The 24,138-nt window shown below is 38.5% G+C and overlaps 2 protein-coding genes across 3 annotated transcripts; one reads left to right on the forward strand and one right to left on the reverse strand.

The window, feature by feature from the left end:
• Positions 1 to 51: 51 nt before the first annotated feature.
• Positions 52 to 4,718, forward strand: LOC113677969 (uncharacterized). Its single transcript, XM_027194832.2, has 7 exons — positions 52 to 208; positions 366 to 524; positions 1,006 to 1,088; positions 2,334 to 2,405; positions 3,219 to 3,276; positions 3,594 to 3,716; positions 4,238 to 4,718. Exons 1-7 carry the CDS (start codon positions 206 to 208, stop codon positions 4,301 to 4,303), a joined length of 564 nt encoding a protein of 187 aa, XP_027050633.2. The 5' UTR covers positions 52 to 205; the 3' UTR covers positions 4,304 to 4,718.
• Positions 4,428 to 22,711, reverse strand: LOC113677970 (uncharacterized). 2 transcript variants are annotated; one of them, XM_089209210.1, is made up of 22 exons: positions 21,232 to 22,711; positions 20,035 to 20,138; positions 18,705 to 18,799; positions 17,528 to 17,590; positions 17,299 to 17,390; positions 16,194 to 16,348; positions 15,947 to 16,072; positions 14,966 to 15,026; positions 14,453 to 14,574; positions 13,503 to 13,628; positions 13,042 to 13,104; positions 12,509 to 12,646; positions 11,676 to 11,824; positions 11,297 to 11,395; positions 10,576 to 10,959; positions 9,527 to 9,599; positions 9,124 to 9,186; positions 8,539 to 8,604; positions 8,122 to 8,157; positions 6,888 to 6,995; positions 6,138 to 6,197; positions 4,428 to 6,010 (listed from the first exon to the last, which is right to left on the reverse strand). In XM_089209210.1, the coding sequence occupies exons 1-22, from the start codon at positions 22,037 to 22,039 to the stop codon at positions 5,291 to 5,293; spliced, it is 3,711 nt and encodes a 1,236-aa protein (XP_089065336.1). In that variant the 5' UTR covers positions 22,040 to 22,711; the 3' UTR covers positions 4,428 to 5,290. The 2 variants fall into 2 exon arrangements, with proteins under 2 accessions (XP_089065336.1, XP_027050634.2); XM_027194833.2 differs by lacking the exon at positions 8,122 to 8,157.
• Positions 22,712 to 24,138: the final 1,427 nt, after the last annotated feature.

Consider the following 24,138-nt stretch of genomic DNA (forward strand, 5'->3'; position numbering starts at 1 on the left):
CTGAACAGCGGAAAGAGGATTGCCTCGACTTGGGAAAGAGATAATCGCCTTGTTCCCATGACAACTATTGGCGCAAAAGTGAACAAGATGGCAGTATGTTGAGAAAGAAGAAAGACGCAGGGTTTTGATAGAGAGGCGTTTTTGATCACGATTCCCTTTCGATCTGTTGTTTGCTTCATGATCTGATAAAACAATGCTTTAAACAATGGTTAGTTTAAATTGATCTTTCTCCGTTTTTTTATGACAGTGTTGTAGGACTTTTCTTTATATATTTCGCCAAAACTTTGCTTGTGTACGTGTTGATGTGCTGCTTTTCGGCCGTGCTATGTCATTGTTCATTGTGTAACTATACTTCATCCGAACAGGAAAAATCTTCGTCGAGTGTGAAGCTACCTAACATAGAAAAGAAAAGCTCCGGAGGAGAAGAACAGCCACGGGAAAAATTCCGTGCGACAAACTGGAAATCTCTTAGCAAAAAAGAAATTCAGAAGCTGCCTCCACAACAGCGGAGCAAATACCTGGCTGTAAGAGACAGATCTTTTAGTTACCATTATTTTTGTTTTGTTTTGTTTTTTACTATTTAACCATAGAACTCCTCAAGATATTTGATGAGTAGTTCTTACCTCTACCTCCTATTAAGTTCCTTGTAAATTACAATAACAAAAGACGTGTTCAGGATTTCCCTCAATCCGCTTAGACATTCAGGCTACTCAGATAACTCAAGTTCAAATTTATTCATCGCCATAAGCTCAACAAAGAATAGTTTTCCAATGTAAGATAAGTGATAAGGAGATCATAAGAAACTTTATATTAATAGGTCTTCTTGATGACTCGTAAATCATTAGTCGATTATTATTACCAGGAAGCAGGACGAAAGAGCATAACAAGTTCTGACTGGCCATTTTTTAGATGATTCTTTTCTTGATTTGTTCGTACATTCATATCTTCATTTATTGTTATAGACAATATTATTCATTTTGGTTTTCTTTTTCTATTGCTTTGAAGTACGAGCCTGCTCCAAAAGAATGCAATGAAGCAATGTCTGCAGCAAGAAAGAGATTAAAAGAGTTGGATAAGTCAAAACGAAAGTAATTAAATATTGTGTTTGCTACCATACAAAAGATGTTACATCATGAATACACACATAACAGTAATGCAACTGAATTAAACATTAAGGTTATGAGAAGGAAGGAAGTGATCACCAGCTTTAGAAGTTCTTGATTGTTAAGCATTTTCCACTTGTCATTATTATAGGAAATGTATAGAGAACAGTATGGAGATTATGCACTCTGATTTTTGAGTGTTGAGGGTTAAGAGGGAATTTCTACATCCCACCACTCTCTGGACAGGAATGTTATAGCTCATAGGTGGACTAAAATTCCTGGTTGATAAAACCCTTAACTCATTTTAAGTAGTATGTCATGTGTCCATCTAATGAGCAATTTTAGACATTACTGTGAAAATAGGATTTCACAGTGTTAAGTCAGGAGGGGTTAAGGCCTCAGAACTGACAAAACAACTTCTCTAGACATTTATGGAAGTTGCGTTGTCATCTCTTTCCTTATCTGCCTGTGTCTCTGTCACTGTAATAGTTTCATTAATGGCCACGCAGTTGTTAAAAATATGGCTCAAAATGACAGGCATCAAATGCATTCATTTTCCTAATGCTGAACTGAGTTACAAAAAACATTTTGGTGAATTGCTTTTACAAATAATTTACTTGTGGAAAAAATGAATTACCACATTTCATGAGTCAGCAAAACAGGCATCATTATCATCATTTTTTCCTCATTTTTCTCACCTACTAGAAAAAAAATTTTTTTTGAAGGATCAGAAATAGTGCTCAAAGGCACAGGTTACTCCTCAAAAGCTGGGTTAGCCTGCAGAACAGGCGTAACTTTTTGTGTTTTACAGGTGAACAGGAACAAGCGCTAGGTGAGCATGTAGCATTCATGACACACTTTGTGCTGCTTTGTGTTTGCCTCCATTCAACTAAAAAATGTAAAAAAAATATACCTTTTCTGCAGGCTAACTCTGGGGTAGCCCTTTTTCTGAAAAGTAACTCACTACTTCCTATGATTCTTAGACTTCTCCTGAACTAGCGCAGGGGTCTCAATAACTTTTTCCATAAGCAGCTGGACAGTGGTTCAATAAGCAGCAGTGCCATAAAGTAAAACCCAGATGCAAGAGCTCTCTTGCGGGCTAAACAGAGGCCACACAGGTGGTGATATACTGTGGGTAAATTGCTATTACTGAAACCCCTGCTACCATATAATCATCGTAAAATTTTGCACATGCCAGCCCTTATTTAATTTTAAAATGTTTTTTTGAAGGCAACAGAAGCCCCCCCCTCATGAAGAAGTTATTGAGGGTGAAAGGCATACAAAGATTATCGGACAACTAAAGTAAGTGAATGCATTTAACCCTTTAACTCCCAAGATCTGATTGTTAATTCTCCCCTTTGGCTGCAACACATTTCCTTATAAGTTAGTTATGAGAATTTGGTGTTAGATCAAGATAACAACTTCTACCTGATAAGTTTGAATATTCTCATCACCCGTTTGCTGGATCATGTAAAGATATTGTAAGGAGAAGTTTCATGTAAATCGTTTCTGTGAAATAAAGTGTGAACTCTTTAAACCCTAAGAGTGATCAGCATTTAATTTCTCCTTACAGTAATACTGCTGAATCATTCATAAATTAAGATCATGAGAAAACAAAAATGATCACCAATTAAAGAGGTTTTGAGTGTTAAACAAATTCTCCTTGTCAGCATCAAAGGAAATACCCAGAAAGGAGTATGGAGAATATGAATACTGATGTTAGAGAGTAAAGGGTTGATGTTATTTGATACAGATTTAGAATATAAAGTGGTTTTAAAGTTTGTTGTGGGGGATACAGTGGCTGAAAGGCTAGTACACTATACTCTGGGTCTAGAGGTATGGGTTGGAGATCTGACCAGGTCATCATGTTGTGTGTCTTGGGCAAAACACCTTACTCTCACAATAACATAAAAGGGTGTAAATGAGTACCAGTACCAGTACCAGTACCAGAAAATTATCAGGGAACCCTGATGAAACACTTGGGGGTAACCTTGCAATAGATGAGCATCCCATCCAGGGGGAGGGCTAGTAATACTCCTAGTTGCTTCATGCCAAGGCAGCTGGGTAGGCCTCTGATTAATCTATATATTTATCATTTATTAAATTATTTACCAGAGCTGCAGAAGCAAGGAACCGAATAAGGCTGATGAGGCTCAGATACCAAAATAACAGAGTAAGCTGAATCTTTTAACTCCAAAAATCTAATTATTAATTCTCCTCTTAGCTCACTTGCTGCTACACATTTCCTTGTAAATTAGCAACAAGAATTTGTTGTGTCATAAAGATAACAACTTGTATCTGAAAAGTGAAAGTCTAAGTATTCTTGTTACCTGTTTTATGGATACTGTGGGAAGGAGTTATGTGTTGATCACTTCTGGCCCTGGTTTTTCAAAGGGCCAAGGCACTCTGAAACTGTGAAGGTTTTTTTTTAACATTTTACACATATGTAATTACCTTCAAAACTATAAATCTTGCTTAATTGTTTTTTAGAGTTCAGAAGTGAACCATTTAATTGGCTGTCAACCAACAGCACTTAAAGCTGTTCGCCTACAAAGCCTTGTGCCTCCCAGCCCTGACAAGATATACATCAGAGACTTGTTGGTGAAAAACGAGGTAAAATTACTTACACATCATGTATGAACAAAAAAAATAGTAAACTCAAGCAAAAAGTGAAATATCATTAAACAAGAAAAAAAAGGTTTTCACATGAGAAACCGTATACGAATTTGAATCACAGTACAAAGTACAATTTATGAAAAAAAATTTTTCCAGGCCTTATTTTCACTAATGTTTAAGTAGTGTTCACAATGGCTTCTATTTTCATTTCTTAAACTGCAGTTCACTCATATCATTTTCGCATATTTACAGTCATTAATAACAAATACATTGTGTGATACGAACAAAAAAAGCACTACGTAATAAAAGTCCTAACGCTGAAAAAGTTACACCGCAGATAGAGAACAAACAAAAGAGCATTACGCATACTAAAAAGATCTATGCAAAAAAATTAGCAAATAACCGGCTGATGGCATCCAGGCTAACAGCGAAACAAGGTCCACGCTCAGGCTAATTCTTGCAAGGATTTGCCAGAGAACCTGTTAGCTAAACTATGTTTATATTGTTCATACTTTCAGAGATACCGAGTAAATTCGTTGTTAGAGGATGAAACGGGGTTGGAAACCGCACGCCTTCTCACATGACCCAAAGTTAAATCATCCCCTGATTGGTGGACGATGAAGCTGCACAGCTTTCCCGTTCGGGTCCAGTCCTTCTCAGTGAGCTTCATGATGTTTATCTTTCAAAAAAAGAAACTTGGAACGAGAATTCTTTTTATTGCAGTTCTTTATTTCTTCCTTCCCATTACAAATTCCGGTCCTGAGACAAAAACAAACACATTATGCACTCCGCTTTTTACAAACAAATCTTTCTAACGCGCCGATTTATAAACTTTAAATAATTCTTCACTGTATTTTGTTTAATTTTCTGATGTACAAAACCAACATGGCTGTGAGCCCTTGTGAATAAATATATGGATGATATGAGCTTAAAGAACTCTGTGTATAAAATATTTGTCAGAAATTATTCTTAATAAAAATATATAATCTTAAGTATAAATGAAATTTGAGTCTTGAATGCATGAAATTGTTCATTTAACAAGAGTAAATGAGGAACTTTCCTCTGAGGGTAACACACCAATTGTCTTTATGACTTGTAAATGCCAATGTAATTTGCAAACTTTTAGAGTGCTTTTTAATTTAGTGTTTTAAAACCACACCTACACCAAACTTACTATAACGGCCAATTAGCTCGAAGGAAAAATTGCAAAGGAACCAATGAAAAACAAACGTCATTAAGCGCGAAAAAAGGCGAGAGAGAAAGCCACGACTGGTTTTAGTTTGAACCTGATTGGTTGAGAAGGTAGCGTGAGTTTTTAACCAATCATAGAGCGTCATGGTATTTCTTTAACACCCGATCTTATAAATAGCTAAACTCTAAAGCCAGGTACAACGCTTTCTTAAACATGGTTACTAAGTAACAGAATAGCTTTGTCCAACAGGCGGTCTTTCGTCATGTGGCGGAATTCCCTTGATGAGGCTCAGAGCCTTCAGATATCAAGGCCAGCGGTCGTTTGAAGAAAAGGGCTATGTAAGAGATGGTGGAAATTAGAGGAAGTCGCCGATTTAGGGTCATCTTTTACGACTGGCATAAGGAGAAGACACATATGACGGAATTGGCGCTGAAGGCTCAAACATTGGGCGTTCGTTTCTGGGTCTGTGACCAGCACTTTTAGACGAAACATCTTCACTGTCCTCGCTCCTAACTGACATTCCATGTTCACTTCGTGACCTAGCAAAGTTGTTTCTCTTTTGTTCTGGCAATTCGCCCCCAAATGAACCAGACAATCCTCGTCTCATTTGGGTGTTTTTGGTAGGTCTTCTTCGATCAAACTCTTCTTCGGAATCGTTCCTATAGTAACGGTTGTGGTGACGATTGTGAAGACCGGGGGTCACATCCGGGAGTGCTACCTGATCGTCACCCAAGTCAAAAGCATAAGCCGGAGAAACTTGCTTTTTCCTGAGTTTGAGTCGCGCCTCCTCGAATGTCTGCAGTGGGGGCTGAGTGCGAGATCTCTGTGGTTTTCTCCCTGGAATGCGGATGGTGAAGCCATACCCGTCCCCGATCAGATAATCAAATTTTAACGAGTCCATCTCTACAACGTTTTTAGGGGGACTGGGTGGGGGTTTCGTGCGTGTTGGCCCTGCTTTCGCCGTTGCCCAGTTCTGCTGATTTTTATTTGCAGCAAACATGTAATACGCCACACGTCTCTGAGCGGTGATGAAGTTCATCTCTGTGTCATCAGTTACGGCGAGAACCTGCGGTGATTGTTGAGGTTCCTGTGTTGCATACTAAAATGAAAAAGAAAAAGTTACATAGGCAAATTAATAACATTTTGAGATAATTTTTTTTGTTAGAGTAGACAAATGTTAATGTAAATTATGCTTCTCTGGTTATTTGAAAGTTTCCTCTTTTTACCTTTACTAGGAAATCTTTGTTCTCTGCCTCCTGTGAGCCACCGTTTTGCGATTCCTCTCTCTGTATGAAAAAGAACAAATGTTTTTTTTCGTCTTTATTTGCTTGATCAGTTGAACCACTCAGCTTGTCGATCCCCGTGAGTCACTGTGGGTCCTTAAGAAGTCAGGAAGGCAACGTCGAGGGAGATGAATTTACATTTTCAGTTAAAAATTCGCAAATGACTGGATGAGTTTACCACCTCAATCTCGGCATCTCGTATGTGATCAGAGTGGAGTTCCGAATGGAAACTTAAATAATTTGGCGTGGGGTCTCCGTTCTCAGACCACGCAAATTTTGATGATTTCAGGTTGCTTTGCAGATGGTAGCTAAAATATTTGCAAAGTTTTAGAACGTCACCGTCGTGGTTTGCTCTGGTGTGGCATAATAGCGTTTTAATATTTCGTTCAATTCCTAGCTGCGGATTGCATTATTCAATTTATCAGCATTTGAGGCCTTTACGAAAAGTTATTTCTTACCCTTTTTGGTAACCTAGCGGCTTTAGCAACATCAATAACACAGGTTAATTGATGACCATGTGAGACAATTCCTTTAGACCAAATTAAAATTTGCAATCCGCCAATATAACCCAATATGAAATTAAGATGTCTAGATTTATCTAAGTGTATGTGCGGTAAACTGTTTGAAATTATTTTTGAGGCATCCAAACTTGTCTGCAGTTCTAATTAAATAGAGAAGACTAAACGTGTTTACCTTTTTCGCTCGGTTTTGAATCCTCTCTTGAGAGAAAATAGGGATTCCACCATTTGTCCGGTGCACATAAGGATTCACAAACTTTCCAAAGTTCGTCTTTATCTTTTTCTGTTTACAAGAAGATTACAAAGAATTGGTCAAATCACTTATTTATGCGAGGAATGCGCATCAAAGTGTGGAGTCTTCAAGATGAACTTGTCCCCAGGCCACCGCAAAGAGCTTGCCGTCAACCCATCCTCCTCTCCCTCCCCAGTTATTGCCCCAAATGATTCTGAATAAGCTTTTTATTTCATAAATGCCCCACCCCTCCCACCCCTTCATCTCCCAGTCATTCACAGAACAGTCTGAAAATAATGTTCAGGTATAGAACAAGATGGAAAGCTTTGACTGACCTCGTCAACACTACCGAATTCGACGTCTGAGTTTATTTTGTTATAAACCAATCAACCCTTTCACTCCTAAGATCTCATTTATAATTCTCCTTATTGTCTTTTCATGATTCTTACGATATTAGTTCGGAGAATTTGGCATTGGATCAACTCATACCCCCCTTATCGATATTTTTCTGTATTCTCATCACTTCTCTGCTTGCTACTGTATCGATAATGTAAGGAGAAATTCTGTCTTGGTCACTCTCCCGGTCGCAGTGAAAGGGTTAAAGGTGCCGTTTGAATCTTTTTCAATGTGGTGAAATAAAAAAGATAACCTATTTATCTTCTTGTTTCGAGGCTCCCCTAAACTCCCGATATCATTTAACCAAAACATCTTACGACTCTGTACGAGCCCAGAGATCGTAAATGCGATCGTAAGTTTTCCTGGCATGACTTTGAAACGCTCAACAAAGATTACAACAAATTTAAAATAGTTTCATAGAAAACTGTAAACAAATCGTTTGGTTTTATTTATTAAATAACGGGGAAAAAAGACTCGTCAAAAAAAAAAACGAACTTGTCAATCAAGAGTCTGTCAAAATTATTCTTGCGAAATTTAAATGGTAAAATTCGGTAAGTTTTGTTACAGTTATGGGTACTTTAAATATTTTCGAAACTTCCTGTTTTTTTTCATTGTGGTTGTTGTATTGTTGTAATGGTTTATTTTTCGTTGTTTTAAATATTAGGACCAAATTGTGGTTATGTTTAATTCTAAACTATATTCATAAATAAGAGCCTGGTAAGTATTCAAGTAAGTTAGTCTCATATTTTGGGTACTTTTATTAGTAGGAACAATACTTTACTGTGTGGATATTTCCACGCCATTCCCTACAGGTGTTCTGTCAAGGAACGATAACATCTGAGTTAGACAAGAAGGCAATTATGCATGCTTTTCATGAAGAGCAGTTAAACCATTTAGGTGCATTTTGCATATAATGCAGATCATCTAGGTACTAAATCTCTGATGTTACGTTATGTTCAAAACTCGCAAAGGTTTTTCGCCGTTTATCCGTTTATCCGTTTATCTCAATCTACCAATGAAACGCCTAACAGAAATATCTACAATGGCTGTGACTAAGTGAATGCTTCTAAATTCTGCTGTGGATAACATTTTAAAAGTTAGGGGAAATTTATCAGAATTAATTTTGCCGTTTGCTTTGCTGCAAAGATTACGCCTAAAATTTTCAAACTTAACCCTCTAACTTTTATTTAAGTCCTACCTCCTTCATGCCGCCACTCTCGTCTGCCGTTGCACTGTCACCAGTTTCTGAAGCCCCGGGAGGTTTCTGAAAGACATTTGAAGAGAAAGATTATTTAAAACAATTTGTTAGTACTTTACGCTACCCAACGTAACTAGAAATGTATTGTATATTTCTTTTCTTTGACAATTTGCTTCTAAACTAGCTTCTGCCAAGAAAAAAATTTTCTGGAAACAATTCCCAGATTACCACATCTTTTAACAAATTTCCGACCAAAGCCGGCAAGCTTTTCCCGAATGCAACCTGAATTCAATTTTGTTTTCCATCGTGCACTTTACAGATAAACATCCCTTGTAAAGATATACCGAGCAAATTTATAGCAATGCGACGTGGAGATGCAACGCAAAACACTTCCACAAAAAATTGTCGCTATCTGCGCGTTTTTCTAAAGTACGGGTTACCCGGTGATTCCTGACGTCATAAACGCTAAAGATGTAACTATAGAAACAAGCGCGCGCAAAATTTCGAATCCAGCGCGAGAATGTTGAGCCTGGAAATATAATTAACGACTAAACATGGGTACATAACGTTACAAATTAAGCTTACCGATAATGTATCCCACCAATGTTTAGCTTTCTTTTTCTTCTTTTTCTTCCTCCTCCTTTCCCCCTTGAAAATCGTAAAAAAAAAAAAAACCATCGCAATTAAGTACGTACATTTAACACTCACTTTTTTTTCCTTCTTTCATTTATGTAAAATCAAAACTTCAACTTTGAAGATTGTTCGTCTTAGTGATTTATGGCTAGTGATTTAAAGGACGTACTTCGCTTTCTGCTGAAGAGCGATCAATTCCGCCAATAATGTGATCTATCATTCGCTAAAGAAGCGGGGCAAAGGAAATTAAGAAAATCCCTCGATTAGCGTGAGCCCACGAAGGTTCGTGACCCATACAGGCGATTTTTTAACAGTCTCCTTTTTGACATGCGCAGTACATAGGTTGTACACTTACGGTACTGCCACTAGATCTCAGCTCATCTTCCTTGTCATCAAAGTCATTGTCGTCGCTGTCTGAGTCACTGGAGCTAAGAAGAAAGGGAACGATTAGGAAAAATTTTTAACAGAGTGTTAAAATAAACGCTGGATTGTATTGGGTTTGCTACGCTTTGCTCTCTGATTAGTCAGAAACACGCGGACGATCTTCAGCTATAAAAAATCAGATGCAAATCTTAAAACCACCTTCGATTTGGTGGGTGCACTTTCCCGCGCTTGGCGTAACTCGTTTGTTTCCCGCGTTCATAAACCTCGGCACGTTTTCCGCGCTTGGCACTGACTGCAACGTTTAAGGAGCTAAACCACAATATTTCACTTTAAGTTTTATTTTACGCTAAACAAAACTATCGTGAATTAGAGAATACCACAAAATATAAACATGCAAAGATAGAAAAATACTCAAGACACAGTATGAAACAGAAACGGAAAGAGGCTGAATGAGGATGGAAGAAATTTACACAGATTTAAAGTGGCTAACTTGATAAATTTCGCCAATTTTTTCCAGATTTATAAACTGTGACTTACGACCTTCAAGAGATCGAAATTCTATATAACCACGCCAGCCATTTTGTCATTTTGCAACTTCGGACTTAACCTTTTACACTCTAACATCAGTATGCATATTCTCCATACTGTTCTCTATACATTTCCTTGAGCACTGGCATGGAGAATTTGTTTACTGATCGCGAGCTTCTTTAGTTGGTGATCATTTCCTTTATTCTCATGACCTCAATGTTTGACTCAGGAGAGATATTGTAAGGAGAAAGTAGATGCTAGTCACTCTAAAGATTGAAAGGGTTAAGCGCACTTTTAGTTAGTTCCAAGGATCAATGTCAATATCTGACCAGCTGTGCACCTACCCCTCCCCTAACCTAATATTGACCCTAACTTGTTATTAGTTAAGTGATGTTGGGTTAGGGGAGGGGTAGGTGCGAAGCTGCTAAAGCACTGATATTGATTTAGTTCTACCGATGAAATAAACCGTGAACAAAAATATCACTGACTTACTCTGACTCATCGAAGCGGTCCACAAGATTTAAATTATCTAGTATTTTCAAGCAATCGTTAAACGAATCCACGCGGACACCTTTGACTGAAACTTCCACATCATTCTCATGTCCCTCTGTGGGCGTTTGCAGCCGAACATCCATAAAATTCACGGGTTTGTTCTTTGAGACTGGAAATTCCTTGACACCAGATTCATTTGCTTCCTCGTTCTTCTTTAATGAATCGTTTCGTTGATTTCTTTCGTTTGCTTCTGTATTTTCGAGGCTGTTATAAGCAGCGCTGTCTTTGGAAACATTCTCCACATTGAAGTTGCCTACCATTTGACGAAGAATGTCTCGAGTCATCTTGCAAGCCAGTTCTACGAATGCCTGGGTCATTTCACTTCTATAAATAGAAGAGACATTCTGGTAAATACTAAATGGCTGAAACAAGGCAACAAAGGGGAAAATCTAACAGAATTTCTGTAAAAGTACCAAAAATGATTCACTTCATGCAGGGAGTTAGCAGTTAAGACTTCCATAAGAGAGCTCCAGACTTAAGCCCCGGCGAAGGTCACTGTTTGGTATTCTTGTATGCTTTATTCCCACAATGCCTTGCAAATGCCCCGAAAGGAACTGTGAAACCGTGGCTGCATGCTAAGTTTAGATCCGCGAACTAGAATTGAGTAAGACTGCTAAAGGTTCTTGCCTAACTCAACTCATTCACGAACATTCTCTCTCACCGATTGCCACTCTTTGCTTCTGAGTACTCCAACAGCACTTCACAGAAATGTCGTCCCATCTCTTCAAAGTCCCCAACATGAAAATGTCTACCTTTCTCACTAAAAAAGAAGTAAGAAAACAGTGTCATGCTTAAATAAATGTAAGCGAACAATTGTATATATAAAGCGGCTATTAACCCCTAAATTTCAACCCTTTCGCGTTCAAGTTTCTTCAAGCTTTGACAAATTGAAAGCAATAACCCCATCAAAGCCGGCCCAGAGAGGGGTTTTATAGCTTTGCGCAGAAAAAAAAATGTAACAATTTAATTAGCAACTTATGAAGCTTGGCATCTTATATCTGCATGTATGATGATAAAGAGATGCATTCTCTATAACTTACATGTCACCAAAGTTAGCGCCACAGAATGTCGCCTCCAGGGTAAAGCTGTTCGTGATTCCCATTTGACGCCACATAACTACACGCGCTGTTGACTCCTTGCACTTGCGCACTCGGAATTTACAACCACTGAATGAGAATTTGTCCGGAGCCTGGAAAAGGAAAAAGTAGCTGTTTGCTCACTGGGGCTCGTTTCTCTAAAGTTCCTTTAACTTGAAAATTTCAATTTAAGGAGTAGTGGTGTGGGTCTTGGTTCAGAGACCGGTTCACTTTGGCACTTTCATAATAATATTATTTATTTATTTTTCACTTATTTATTAGCGATATTTTTGCAGACTGGCCCAGTTCAGCTTCAAGCTGGTTTGAATGGGGGTCTGTTATAAAAGCCTAGATCTCGAAAGTACACATGGCAAAGAAAAAACAGGTTTTCGAGAAAAGTAAGTACTGCAAAACTGGAACTTTCGAGAAACGGGATCGGGACATAAAATTTCTCCCCAAAATTGTTGGAGCCGAATAAGTGACACTAATTATGTGCTGTAATTTGCAATTACGTCATTGTGAGCTATTTATCTGCACTCTTAGCACTTCAGTTAGTATTAAATTTGGTATTTCCATCTGTGATCTTCCCCCAAAAAATCTGTTTTTTTCTTTTCACTACATCAACGTGTCAATTCTTCAACAACACCCATCATCTCGATTTTAACTTAATTTTGAATCAAGCGCTGGTCAACGCGCGTGCGCGATAGAACTTCAGAAGTAAAGAGGTGTAGAATTACAACAGCAATCAACACATGTGCGCGTTATGGACCTGTTAATGCGGAGGTCAGCATACTAACCTTTTGCGACATCATCCAAGGAAAAAGTCGCTCCTCGACAAAGTCACTCATCGATGCCATTTTGGGGTCAGCCGTGCAGCCGTACATGAAGACGTTTGGCTTGCGACTATGTCCATGAAGATCACAGTAAATGATAACCTAGAATGAAACGTTCTGGTTTTGAAAAAGCTTTGCTTTGGACTACAATCTTTTGAACAGGAAGAAAGCAACACATGGCCTTTCACTACATCTGGGCAGTTCGGGAAGCCCCAAAACTGCACAAAAAATGTATCTTTCAAATAGGTACTTTAATACCCTCTGCATCAACGAAAGCTTTTCATGTTAAAAAATTTTTTCACGTCATCATGTTTCCACCAATAGCCCAGTTCGATCTTTCTGTATACATGCATAAACCATACACAACTCATAATTCATTTACTCGCTATGACGAAGGGGTAACGCTCGAAACGTCAGCTTTCTAAACTCTTTAAGGTGGTCAATTTACATTTATCAACTCAGTTGATAACACCAAATTTTTTATCTTTAAGCTTTACCTGATGGTCCTTTTTGAATGACTCCAGCATATTCTTCATGTGCCAAACAGTTGGAAAGCTCTCCTGTAACGTAAGAAATTCAATAGTTCAGGGTTTCTTTACAAGCCCCGAGCATCCACTTTTAATTTGAAGAGTAGCCTCCAACAGTGTGTACCACTAAAGTTTAGTTCCAGTGGACTTGCTACTGTTCAAACACAAAAAGTAATTTTGGAAGCAAGTAAAAAGTCGACACTTCCTTAAGGCGATTGTTTTCGTGTATAGCCAGTGAGCTACTTTTGCCTCGCTCCCTCAGACTTTTTGGAAAGTTTCAATCTAGTTGTTCTTCGTGGGAGATTATTGACCTTTTATTATTTTATTCACGTTTTAGAACATATTTATGTTCTAGTTGTCTCATTCAAATTGATAAACAGCCATTGGAAGTATGCGTGTGTAACAAATTTTTCATAACAAGCAGTGGTTACCTTCTTGGGGTCTTTGTACGTCCTGTTCAAGTCTCTGGCGGCTAAATTCGTTCTGTAGTTACCAACAATTACGCCGTCTGGATTCAGCATTGGAACTAGCTTGAACACGAACTTTCGACGAAGTTTCTGCACACAGAAGACGAAAAGAAAACGTAAGTGACTTTCACACAGCTCTAATATATTAGGAAAGGATCTTAGAGGAGTAAGTTCTAGCTTTTACAGGTAACGGTTGAAATTTCGACCATTATACGGCTAACGCTTAAATTCTTTCCGTTACCGCTAACAGAAAAAAATTTTTAATGGTTCTCCTTTTGCGACTAACAGTTAAAATCTGGCTATATTACACCTAACGGCTAATTTTGTTTGGCCGTTCTTCAGATAACGGTAAACCCCAGCGAGACACGTGAATAAATACAGTCACATTAAAGGAAGCTCATCATTCCTTCAGAAAACTATAATATAGAAGGCGACCAATGGTAGTTCTGTATTTTTCCTTGATGAAAAAAGAAAACAGAGCAGAGATTTCTACACGACCTCATAGGGGTCTTGGCCAAAACGAAGACAGCGGAATAACTCATACAAAGTGATTTAAAACTGAATTATCAATCACTTGAGACAACGCAAAAAATGGAAAACAGATAAACTTTAACTAGCTGTCTGTCAGTAAATCGGTTAAAAGGTTATAAATTGCAGAACCAGTGAAAAGCTTTCCAGAGGTTACTCGAAGCAAGCTGCAATAGGTAATTTCAAGGTACCGCAAATTTTATAAATCAATAGCCGCATCATATAATTCAACAATTCGTTAGCGTTCAAGGCCTAAAAAAACATACAAGAGTCTCCACGAAAACGCCACCACCAAGTTTTCTTTGTTGCGCAAGCATGAATAACTATTAAGATATTTGGTTGACTATACTGCACTTTGTTTGAGGGAAACTGGAAACTACTGGTACCTCTGCAATATGATGACCGCTGGTTAGGAAGTCCAGCATGCCTTTCATCATCCAACTAGCGTTCGTCTCTCCCGGATGTACCCTGGCGCTCACAACAACACCGAGTTTCTTGCTTTCTGGAACTGTAAAAAGAAAAGCATGTTGGGGTAGGCTACAGCCCAAGTGATATAACCACCATCTCTCTTCCAACATGAGAATTATTACTAAATAACGAAAAAAAATGGCGACATAACTGAGCTTAGGGTCTTTAACAAGGATTATATCGTAATTGTCATCTCTCTTCCAGGGTGCGAAAAAGAGAGGGTCTTGGGAACGACATTGAGATTAAAAGGGCTATGAGCAACCGTTCGTTCTAAGCCCCAACAAAATATGGCCCAAGAAGATAAGTTCTGCGGCCATTGGGACAGAGAACTAAACCTTTGAGCTGAACTATCTAGGGCAATAGTAGCATCGTTTCAAGAAAAAGACAATTAAGGACAGTGATATCCATACGAAAGGTCACGTAGAGGTTACCTTGAGAAGATGTGATAGTCAGCACATGGCAATTGTTTCCAGCCATAGTTTTACACAGTACCTGTGAGAAGTGAGAACAGTGGAGCTTTAAACGTTTTACACCCTAACATCAGTATGCACATTCTTCATGCCGTTCTCCATAAATTTCGTATGGCACTGACGAGAAGAATTGTTCAACAATCACGAGATTCTTTAACTAGTGATCTGTTCAACTATTTTCGTAACCTTAATGTATGATTCAGGGGTGATATTTTGAGGAGAAATTAGATGCTGGCCGCTCTTAGAGGTTAAAAGGTTGATGTTGCAAAACTTGACGAAAACAGCTCTACAGAAACCCACTTTAATTTGTATTTAGACGAACTTAACCACGAAATTTTGAGTAATTATGAAGGAAAAAGGGAACTGCCGTTTAGTCGTTGTTAAAGTCAACAAACAAAATCTGACCAAAGTTATCATAACAGACTAGAAAGACTGTAGATCCTAACATCAGTATGTATATTCTCCGGAGTGTTCTCGATATATTTCCCATGGTATTGACGGATTAATTTGTTAAAAAAATCAGGTGTTTTTTTAGTTGGTGATCATTTTCTTCATTCTCATGATTAAAATGTTTGATTTAAAAGTGATATTACAAGGAGAAATCATATGTTGGTCACTGTTACGAATTAAAGATAGAGCTTGAATATTAGGACGGATTTCAAATGAAGAACTTGAAAACTCGGCCTAAATTTTCCAAGCTCGCAAACTGTGACATTCTTGGACTTAGAATAGACCCTCCTTCTCGGCGAAGTCGCGTCGCACGGAATTCTGGAAGTTCTACTCATAGTGCGCCTCAATCCCAGAGTTCCGCGAGGTGCGCTAACATCAACCTTTGTTTTTTTCTGATTTTTTTAACTCGTGCGACGGACTTCGCCGAAAAGGAAGGATTTCTCGTAGTCTATGACATAATCTTTGTGGGTAAATATTTTAAAGTTTATTTACCTCCTGTTGAACGTGTTGAGAAGTCTTCGGATTATCGATGATGGACCGTAAGTAAAGTTCCAAGTCAGTGTAAGTGTACGGATAACAGTGAGCAAGGTAACATGTGTCATCCTCATGTGGAAACTCCTAAAAAAATTAACCATGAATGTAATTTTACGTAGAGATAATTAAATGCGATTGTTTTCCTATCAAATCTGACCACCAGAGCAGAGATGGTTAAAAACTAGAAAACATAGCTAAAATTTACCATGTGAAATGTGAGAGTGTAGTAGACATATTCCCGTTGAAGCAGAGGACTTTTATAAGATGAAGTCTTGTAATAACTAATAAGTGAACCGACTCTTTTCCAACCCAGACCTCTCGCTTTAGCATCACGCTCGGAGTACATCAGCGGTTTCATTCCTGAAACGAGAAATACACGTCACTTTCATGTCACGAGTTACCCAACAAGAGCAGGGAATCCATTACATTTAGTCTCTATGGAAATAAAAAACTTATTACAGCCCCGAATAGGGTGATAGTCTTTTCATAACATTTGCTTATTATTACGGAACTTTCACGACCCGACCGTGGTCGTATTTCGGGATTTCTAAATAACCTTTTTGTGCTGATTTCCTCCTCGGATCCTGAGTTCCGTGTTTGACCGCTTTTAAGGGAGAATATCCAGCGATGCAAGTGACGCAGGCCCTGGTCTCTATCTTAGATGACCACGCCCATTGAAAAGTGCTCTGACATCATCTTAAGATTTTGCACTTTTTCAAATCCCTTAGTTGAGATTTTACAGATATCAGAACAATAGTTAACTGAATACGTTTCGAAAGCAAACAGCTTCAATAAAAGATCTTAATATTCTACAGCGGAAAGCGCGCAGCGTAACACTATAACGAAGAGAATGTACTAAAAAAATTACTAGAAAATTGGTCGTAACATCAGAACCGCAAGTTTGTCCGGGCATTACGCAACCGGCTTTAACTTCATTTATAGGAGGTGCATTTGAAGCAAGGTAAATCTCTTACGTGGAATAGCCAAAGAGATAAGAATTTCAAAACTTAATTTGCAGAAAATAATATTAAAATATCTTTAGAGAGCCATGATTCGTTAAAAATTGTTAATTTTTTCGGTAAATATGTTCTAAGCCAAGGTTTAAATAGATTTGAGCAAAAACCAAAAATTCTTAAATGGAAGAGTTTCCTCTGACGTCAAGCCCAGTAGGGTTGTTATTGATCAGACTTGCGGAGAAAGTAAAATTCCGAGCATCGCTTTTAAGCTTGTCTGAATATATTCTTTATTGTAGAATGAGATTAAAAAAGAATAAAATATCTGGAGAAAATTGTCTGATAACTAAAACCCACCGTAATTGTATAAACTGTCTTTTTTCAGCAAATTGATTATGTTAAACTTGTAAGTGGTGCCAGGTACCATGTCTTGGACACGGAAATAATACCTATTATGGGACAGAAAAGAAAGATTTTAAGCGTTTTTTTTTTCTTTTCCTTTTTCGTTTAGCTATGTCATAATCACAGTTATTTTGTGTTTTTGATAACAAACTAGGAATTATAACTGTAAAACTGTTTTCCTTACCATTGCGTGTGTCGTTTGGTGTACAAGTCACAACTGAGAATAAGATCATACTCATAACTTCCTCTGAAAGACAGGAATGGCAAGGAAATCAAATAGAGATCATAGCTCAAAGGTGCATCATAAGGGTTCCTTACCAGGGTCAGCTCAAGAAATAAAAATTATCTGTTATAAACCAGAACCAATAACTGGGCAGCAGAACTTAAAAGATTAAACTTTTACAGTAATAACTTAACTTGACAATACTTTTAAAGAATATTTCAAATCAGGGTCAAAAAAACTCTGGAACTGCTAACCCTAACCCTATGCCACCCTATCAATAGCAAAACTTAAATCATTTACTACTATATATGTCATCATACAAGTTAAATTTAAGCTCAGATTGGTTCCAAGTATTTCCTTTGTTCTGATTGGTCAAATTGGGGTTGGTTAAAAGGTACATTTACTAAATGTAACCACTAGTGTAACTTTTGAACAATTTCAGTTTCAAAACTCTAAATTAAAAGTGAAAATAAAACCAAAAAATAAATTGGATGTTGGTAGTAGCATTTCCATGGAGTGGCTATTTGTCCAGCATGTTCTGGTAAAATTGGAATTTAGAGTCCTGGTTTTTGTGAAGGGAGCAAAAGTGGAAAACCTGGAGAGATTACTTTGGAGCAAGGACAGGAACTAACAAAAATTCAAACCACATGTGACTTCAGGTTTCGGGATCCAGCTGGGGCTACAGGTGAGGGGGGGGGGGAGGGGGGAGCTAATACATTCACTTCCATGCTATCCCTACAGCCTAAAGGCCTCATGTGTCTGTTGAATGAATGCTAGTTGTTGATGATTAATGGCCGCACCAGAACAAAAGTCAGGGGAGTCCAGACACCTCTTCTCCCACCATCCCCTTAATCATACCTCTGGGGGTCTTTACTTCTTGTCTGATACCAAGAGTGTAACACTGGGTGAAGGAGAGGAGGGAGGGGTGTGGGTTGGTTAAGAAGTAATAATGGACCTCCTTATAAATATATTTTCAATAGCCCAGCCAACAACAGTTACAAACAGGAAAGGGGGGGAGTGATTTAACAAGAGACCTTTGGCATAATCAGTCACTGTTCGATGTTCAGCTTAGTGCTTTGGACCAATGAAAAGAAAACTAAAAGAGCATAAATGTAAGTTCTATGGACTCAATGCTTACATTCTCTTGACCTGCTTCAGGTTTCCACATTCAAACCTTGATTCAAATGTAAGACAGGGAGGACACCCAGCTGGAACATAATGAGCTTGGTTACCCTGTGACACAAAAGAACATTTTTTTGTTTTGAGACATGCAGTTAATATTTGATCAATGAATTAGAACTCCTAAGACAAAGCAAAGGATGTTGTCGCACTGGCAGTCAATTAGCATGGTGTGAAAGATACTGTAAGGGGAAATTAAATACCTGTCACTCTTAGGTGTGAAAAAGTTAGCATCAGAAAGAGGTTTTGTTTATGCAAACCCAAATGAAGCATGGGAAATTTATGGAATTTTAAAAACATGTGTGAGCCTGCCTTACACATGTTTAGTCAGTTCCTCATTTTTCAAAATCAATACACTCAACCAACTATATCTATGAATGCATGAAGCACCTTGGAGTATTTCACAAAACAGTTGGTACATATACATATTTTGCAGGATGTAGTTAATTAATAATTGATGTAACTAGCTTGGGAAATCGCTGGTACTTTTGTAACCGAGTGAGTTAGACACTCATAAGGACTCCTACATTAAATGGTTCTTATATGTCACGCAGTGAAACAATTGAGTGAAACCACGTAGAGACTGAGGTCTCCACTGTTGACACTCCGTCTTTTCAATTCAGTTACATTCTTTGTTTCAAAGGCATATAATAATTTTCCACCGGTTCCAGGTTTACCTAAGGCCATACCGCTTTAAGATTGTCTGTAATAAATACGGTAGAAAATGAAAAATGTAACAGCTTTACCGATGTCAAAAACCGATACCAGTTTGATCGCTAAACCGACAGGCGCGAACTAAGAATTTGTACTGGTACACACGACCAAGAAGCCAAACTCAGCAAATATTTCAGATGTTTCTGAGGAAACAAACAAATTCACTGCGAGCTGGAATGCGTTTGAAAGCGGTCAGAGCTTTTACCGTGATGCGAATGGAGCCTGGCCCAGAAAGGCAGATTCACAAGGTGCAATTCCGAAAATATATATGTGTAATAACGGTTTTGCAATAATTTTTAATTTAATTTTGAACCCTCAACCTGCAACCAGCAACCTGCAAAACATACGCGCCGTACATTATACCATCTTCGTATACACTACTCTCTATAGTATGGAGCACTTAGGAGTATTGCCACCACTCCTAGATGGGGTACAAGTATGATTAGGAGATTACCCCCCCTAGGTCAGAATGATTATGGGTGAACATTGTCATTAGCTGAATACAGCCATGTTTACTTTGACCATTAGCAGAAATAAAACGAAGTATTCTAACTTTCAATGTTTTAATTGCATACCTCCCCTCTGTTCTGTCGTTCATAAACTGTGAGGTTTCCTCGCCACTGTTGAGGATACAGGGATTCTTCATTAGGTACTTTGTGTCCAGCATTGGCATTTTCAGCTGAAAAACAAAAAAAAATTGATGATGCAGAGACAACATAAATAGCTTCCAAAATAATCTACTAAATATCACTTCTTCCTCACACAGCCCCCCCCCCCCCCCCCCCCCGCTCATTGGTGTTTATTTGATTCCCTAATGCTTAAAACTTTTTTCCTCTTTCCACGCCACGACCGATTGAAAGAATTTTTTCACAGTTGGATTTCAAAAGTAGCCAGCTGGTGTTCTCCTTAAGCAACCTCCTCGCTATTATCTCGACATAAACACCAACTAGACAGAAATTTTAAATGCAAATCTAATGACACCAATGTTTGACTAAGAAGTTGTGTTACAACAATGTCACTTGACAGCAACCTTTCGCAAGGCATTATTCAAATTATTATGCCGTAACTCGAGAGATTTTATTCCCTTTGCGTTGCGGCTGGTACTATATATTAAGTGTTAGTTAACAAATTAAAACATTGTTACTAGCGCAGATTGTTTTTTCGATGCGAGATATGTTTTGAATGGCTCAAAACAATGTTTCTTTGTTGTTTTATCCCGCCTGCGTGACTCTTAATATTCAGCGCTATTCAGCAACGTCTGCTTTTCACATTTGCGCTTGAATCTTTCAAAACACGAATTTAATCGCCTCGCTCTTTGGGAATTGTATAGAATATTTTATTGCGAAAAGATTTATCTGATTGTGAAAATGTAAATGTTCAATCTGAAATATAGAAATTATAATGATGTGGTATGGAAATGCATCAATCTCGATTATTCATTTCACCGACGTTAACCGACTTTTGTAATGTGATCCCAAAGCCAATGTCGATTTCATATGCGTGACTTGTTAATTGCATGTTGTGAAGTACTTTAGACTAAACTTTAGTGGAAAATTATGAAACACGCTAACGTTTGTTCCTAATTTTTCCGTAACCAATGCGCTTAAAACATCTAAAAGTCTTCAAATTACGCGCGAACGCACACAATTATCACAAGGTCCATGGAAGGCGTGAATTAGTTTCAATGTGTGCCTAATGGAAATCCAGTTCGCAAACAAATAGATTTGTTGACATGCATGGCGAACTTTTCAACTTAAAAGCATTTCACCTACCTTCCGTGTTCAACCTTTCGACAAAATCGGGGATATAGTGAATATGTTTCTGACATGAAAAACGCGGTAGGTGATCTTTGGGCCAAAATGGGCCGGGGATGTCATGTTGATCGCCATTGTGATCGATCCATACACATCCTGGTGAACGTTTATAAACAACAGTAGTGTTTGCGTTTGAGCACGTTTTACCTGCATTATCGAGTGCAGCTCGCGTGTAGATGCTAAATCGTTTGTTAAAGTCGCTAGATAAAGGATCTATGTCGTCGAAGTCACGAACAGAATTTCTTGTCGAAGATTGATCGAACTTAAGAGATCTCATCGAACGTCTGATCGCGTACTTCTGTAAATATTGTTGACGTCTCTGAAACAACACCCCGTCGTCATCATGAAAAGACGGATAGCTGTAGTTACGGTTTTCTGTTGTTCTGTGTTTATCAGAGTCTTCCATCTCTATCTGCCTCCTCCGTCGCTCTTCTGCAAGCCGTTGTTCGTGTAATTTTTTTCTCTTTTCACCCGGTGGAGTTCCTAAAGCGGCCCGCACTTGAGATTGTATACTTTGCTCTACGGATCTTTTAATAGCAGCCACCCAGGATTTTCGATCTCTTTCGTCTTCGAACAAACGTTTGGCCTTTTCTGCAGACATCACTTCTATTTCTCGATGCAACTCCTCCTCTCTCTTCGATTTCCAAAGTCCATCCGCCAAGAAGCCCTCGGCCGTTTTTTCAACCAGTGCATATGCCTTTCCTCGCTGCTTTCTCTCCAGTGACTCTGCACTAAATTCTAACTCGTCTGATTCTTCCAAAGACATCTCGCGTCAGAGAAGTCGACGTTTCGTGAACGATTATTTACAAAGGGATTTCAAATAAAACCGAAAATAAGGACATCCCGTTTGATCATAGCGTGTCGTCTACCCGCAGAAAAGCACACAGGCGAATTAGCTTTCTGTTTCCATAGCAATCCGTTTTGTTTGCCGCAAAAGGTTTCAATTACTTCACACATTGTTTGACATGTGAGTTTGTGTAGACAAAGGGGTTTGATTAATACTTAAAATTGACTCTTCAATACAAGAAAACCACATCATGTAGGTATGAAAGTTCATTTACAAGTAAACTGGTTTCCAAATATTGACTTAACGAGACGAGAAAATCAACGAGTGTACTCACCCAAGCGTATGTTTTGCGTTTGAAAAGATACACGACCTACTTCACAATGACCACCGCAAATTAAAATAGGCCTTTCGATAAACGATGAAACGGCAGAATTTCTATAAGCAATTATAACTGATTTCAAGGTCGAATCTCCTCCATCTTACTCTAATCCACTCTACTTAGCGGTCTGTGACCTTGTCCAGAAACCTAGAACGAGAAAAAGTATCGCAGCATTCGCAATTGTTTACGTCGAAACCTTGGTGTAATTGCGATATAAATCTACGCAAACATGCTTTGGGGAAGTAGTTCTCTCTTCGGATGACCGCGGATAAATTTTCATACGTAGGTATAATCGCAACTGCGGTGCAAAATTAAACGTTACTTGCAACGTTGAAAAGTTCTTGATTGCATCTCTGTACAACGAAATCGAGGAAGAGCAAGCGAAGTACCTCTTCCGAATAAACTAATATTCTGGCAAATAAGTGTCAGAAAAAAATGATCAAAACTCATTTTCAGAAAAATTGTCATCTTTTAACCCAGAAACCCCTAAGAGTGATTATGATCTAATTTCTCCCTACCATATCAGGAGACTACAGGAAGTGATCACCAACTGAAATAGCTGTTGTTGTTAGCCTAACAAACTCTCCGCGTCAGCACCTTAGGAAATCAGACCCTTATATCTTACTTTAGGTTATACGCTTCTGAGCAAACGTATGGAGAGATGTAAGGAGAATATGCATTCTGATTTTAGGGTGTAAAGGATTTGGGTTGAGTCAATTTTCATGCAGTCATGCCTGTAACAAATTCGAAGGTGAATTTATTTGTTGATGGCAACAATTCATTAGTTTTCAGCAACCAGAAACAGCTAACGATGAATGGCATCCTAATCGTAGTTGCACACCCCTCTAAGGTTTAATGATTTAAACAAAGTTTACCCGTTGTTTAACAAAACCGCGTCCTAAACAATCCTCGATTTAGCTGTACCTTTAATTCGAACATTTATCTTTGTAAACTGCGTCAAGAGGGCCGAAAGTTAACAGTGTACATGCACGGTGAAAGGACATTTATTGCATTCAATCAATCCTCTAGATCTTTAAGAGAGAGCCTGAGCCCTACTGCTTGCGAAAAACCGTGGTTTGAGTTAGACCTCGTGGCACTAACACTTCAAACTCAGTTCCCCACCCGTTCCCTTTAGTGTGCCTCGATCTGCGAGGATTAAACATCGACCGTCCGAAAGAAAGCAAGGCGCGCGAATTGAACATAGCAAGAAAACGCGAGTGACCAAGTCGTGATGATTATAGCCAACGAGGCCTGTAGGACCGAGTTGGCTATCTATCAGCTCATATCCAAAGAGCGCTCGTGCAATAATTGTTAATTATTTTCTGAGTCTGACGTCAAAAGCGCTGCGGTGAAGATTCTATGATATTTAAGAAAAGTTCACAGGAATATTGAAAGTAAAAAGAGAAGGTGGAAATAAAACTTTAACACACATCTTAACAACAAAGAGTTTGCATTACAAATAATCCAGTCTCACCAATCAACATTCAGATCCGTGATCTCGTTCTCTTGTGGTGTAATTTCTCGGGAGCTGCGTATTCGTCTTTCTGGCTTGCATCCAATTGTATCTGATTACACACCCGTTCCCAGGATTTCTCTTCTTCTTGCTTGGAGCCAGGCTATTTCCGAATTACCTTCGGCCACATTTCCAAAGCGAGTCCTGGTGTTCATCCTTTCATATGATTGTAAGTTTTCACTCACA

The sequence above is a fragment of the Pocillopora damicornis genome, chromosome 1, assembly GCF_964200805.1.
Source record: "Pocillopora damicornis chromosome 1, jaPocDami1.2, whole genome shotgun sequence".
NCBI classification, from domain to species: domain Eukaryota; kingdom Metazoa; phylum Cnidaria; class Anthozoa; order Scleractinia; family Pocilloporidae; genus Pocillopora; species Pocillopora damicornis.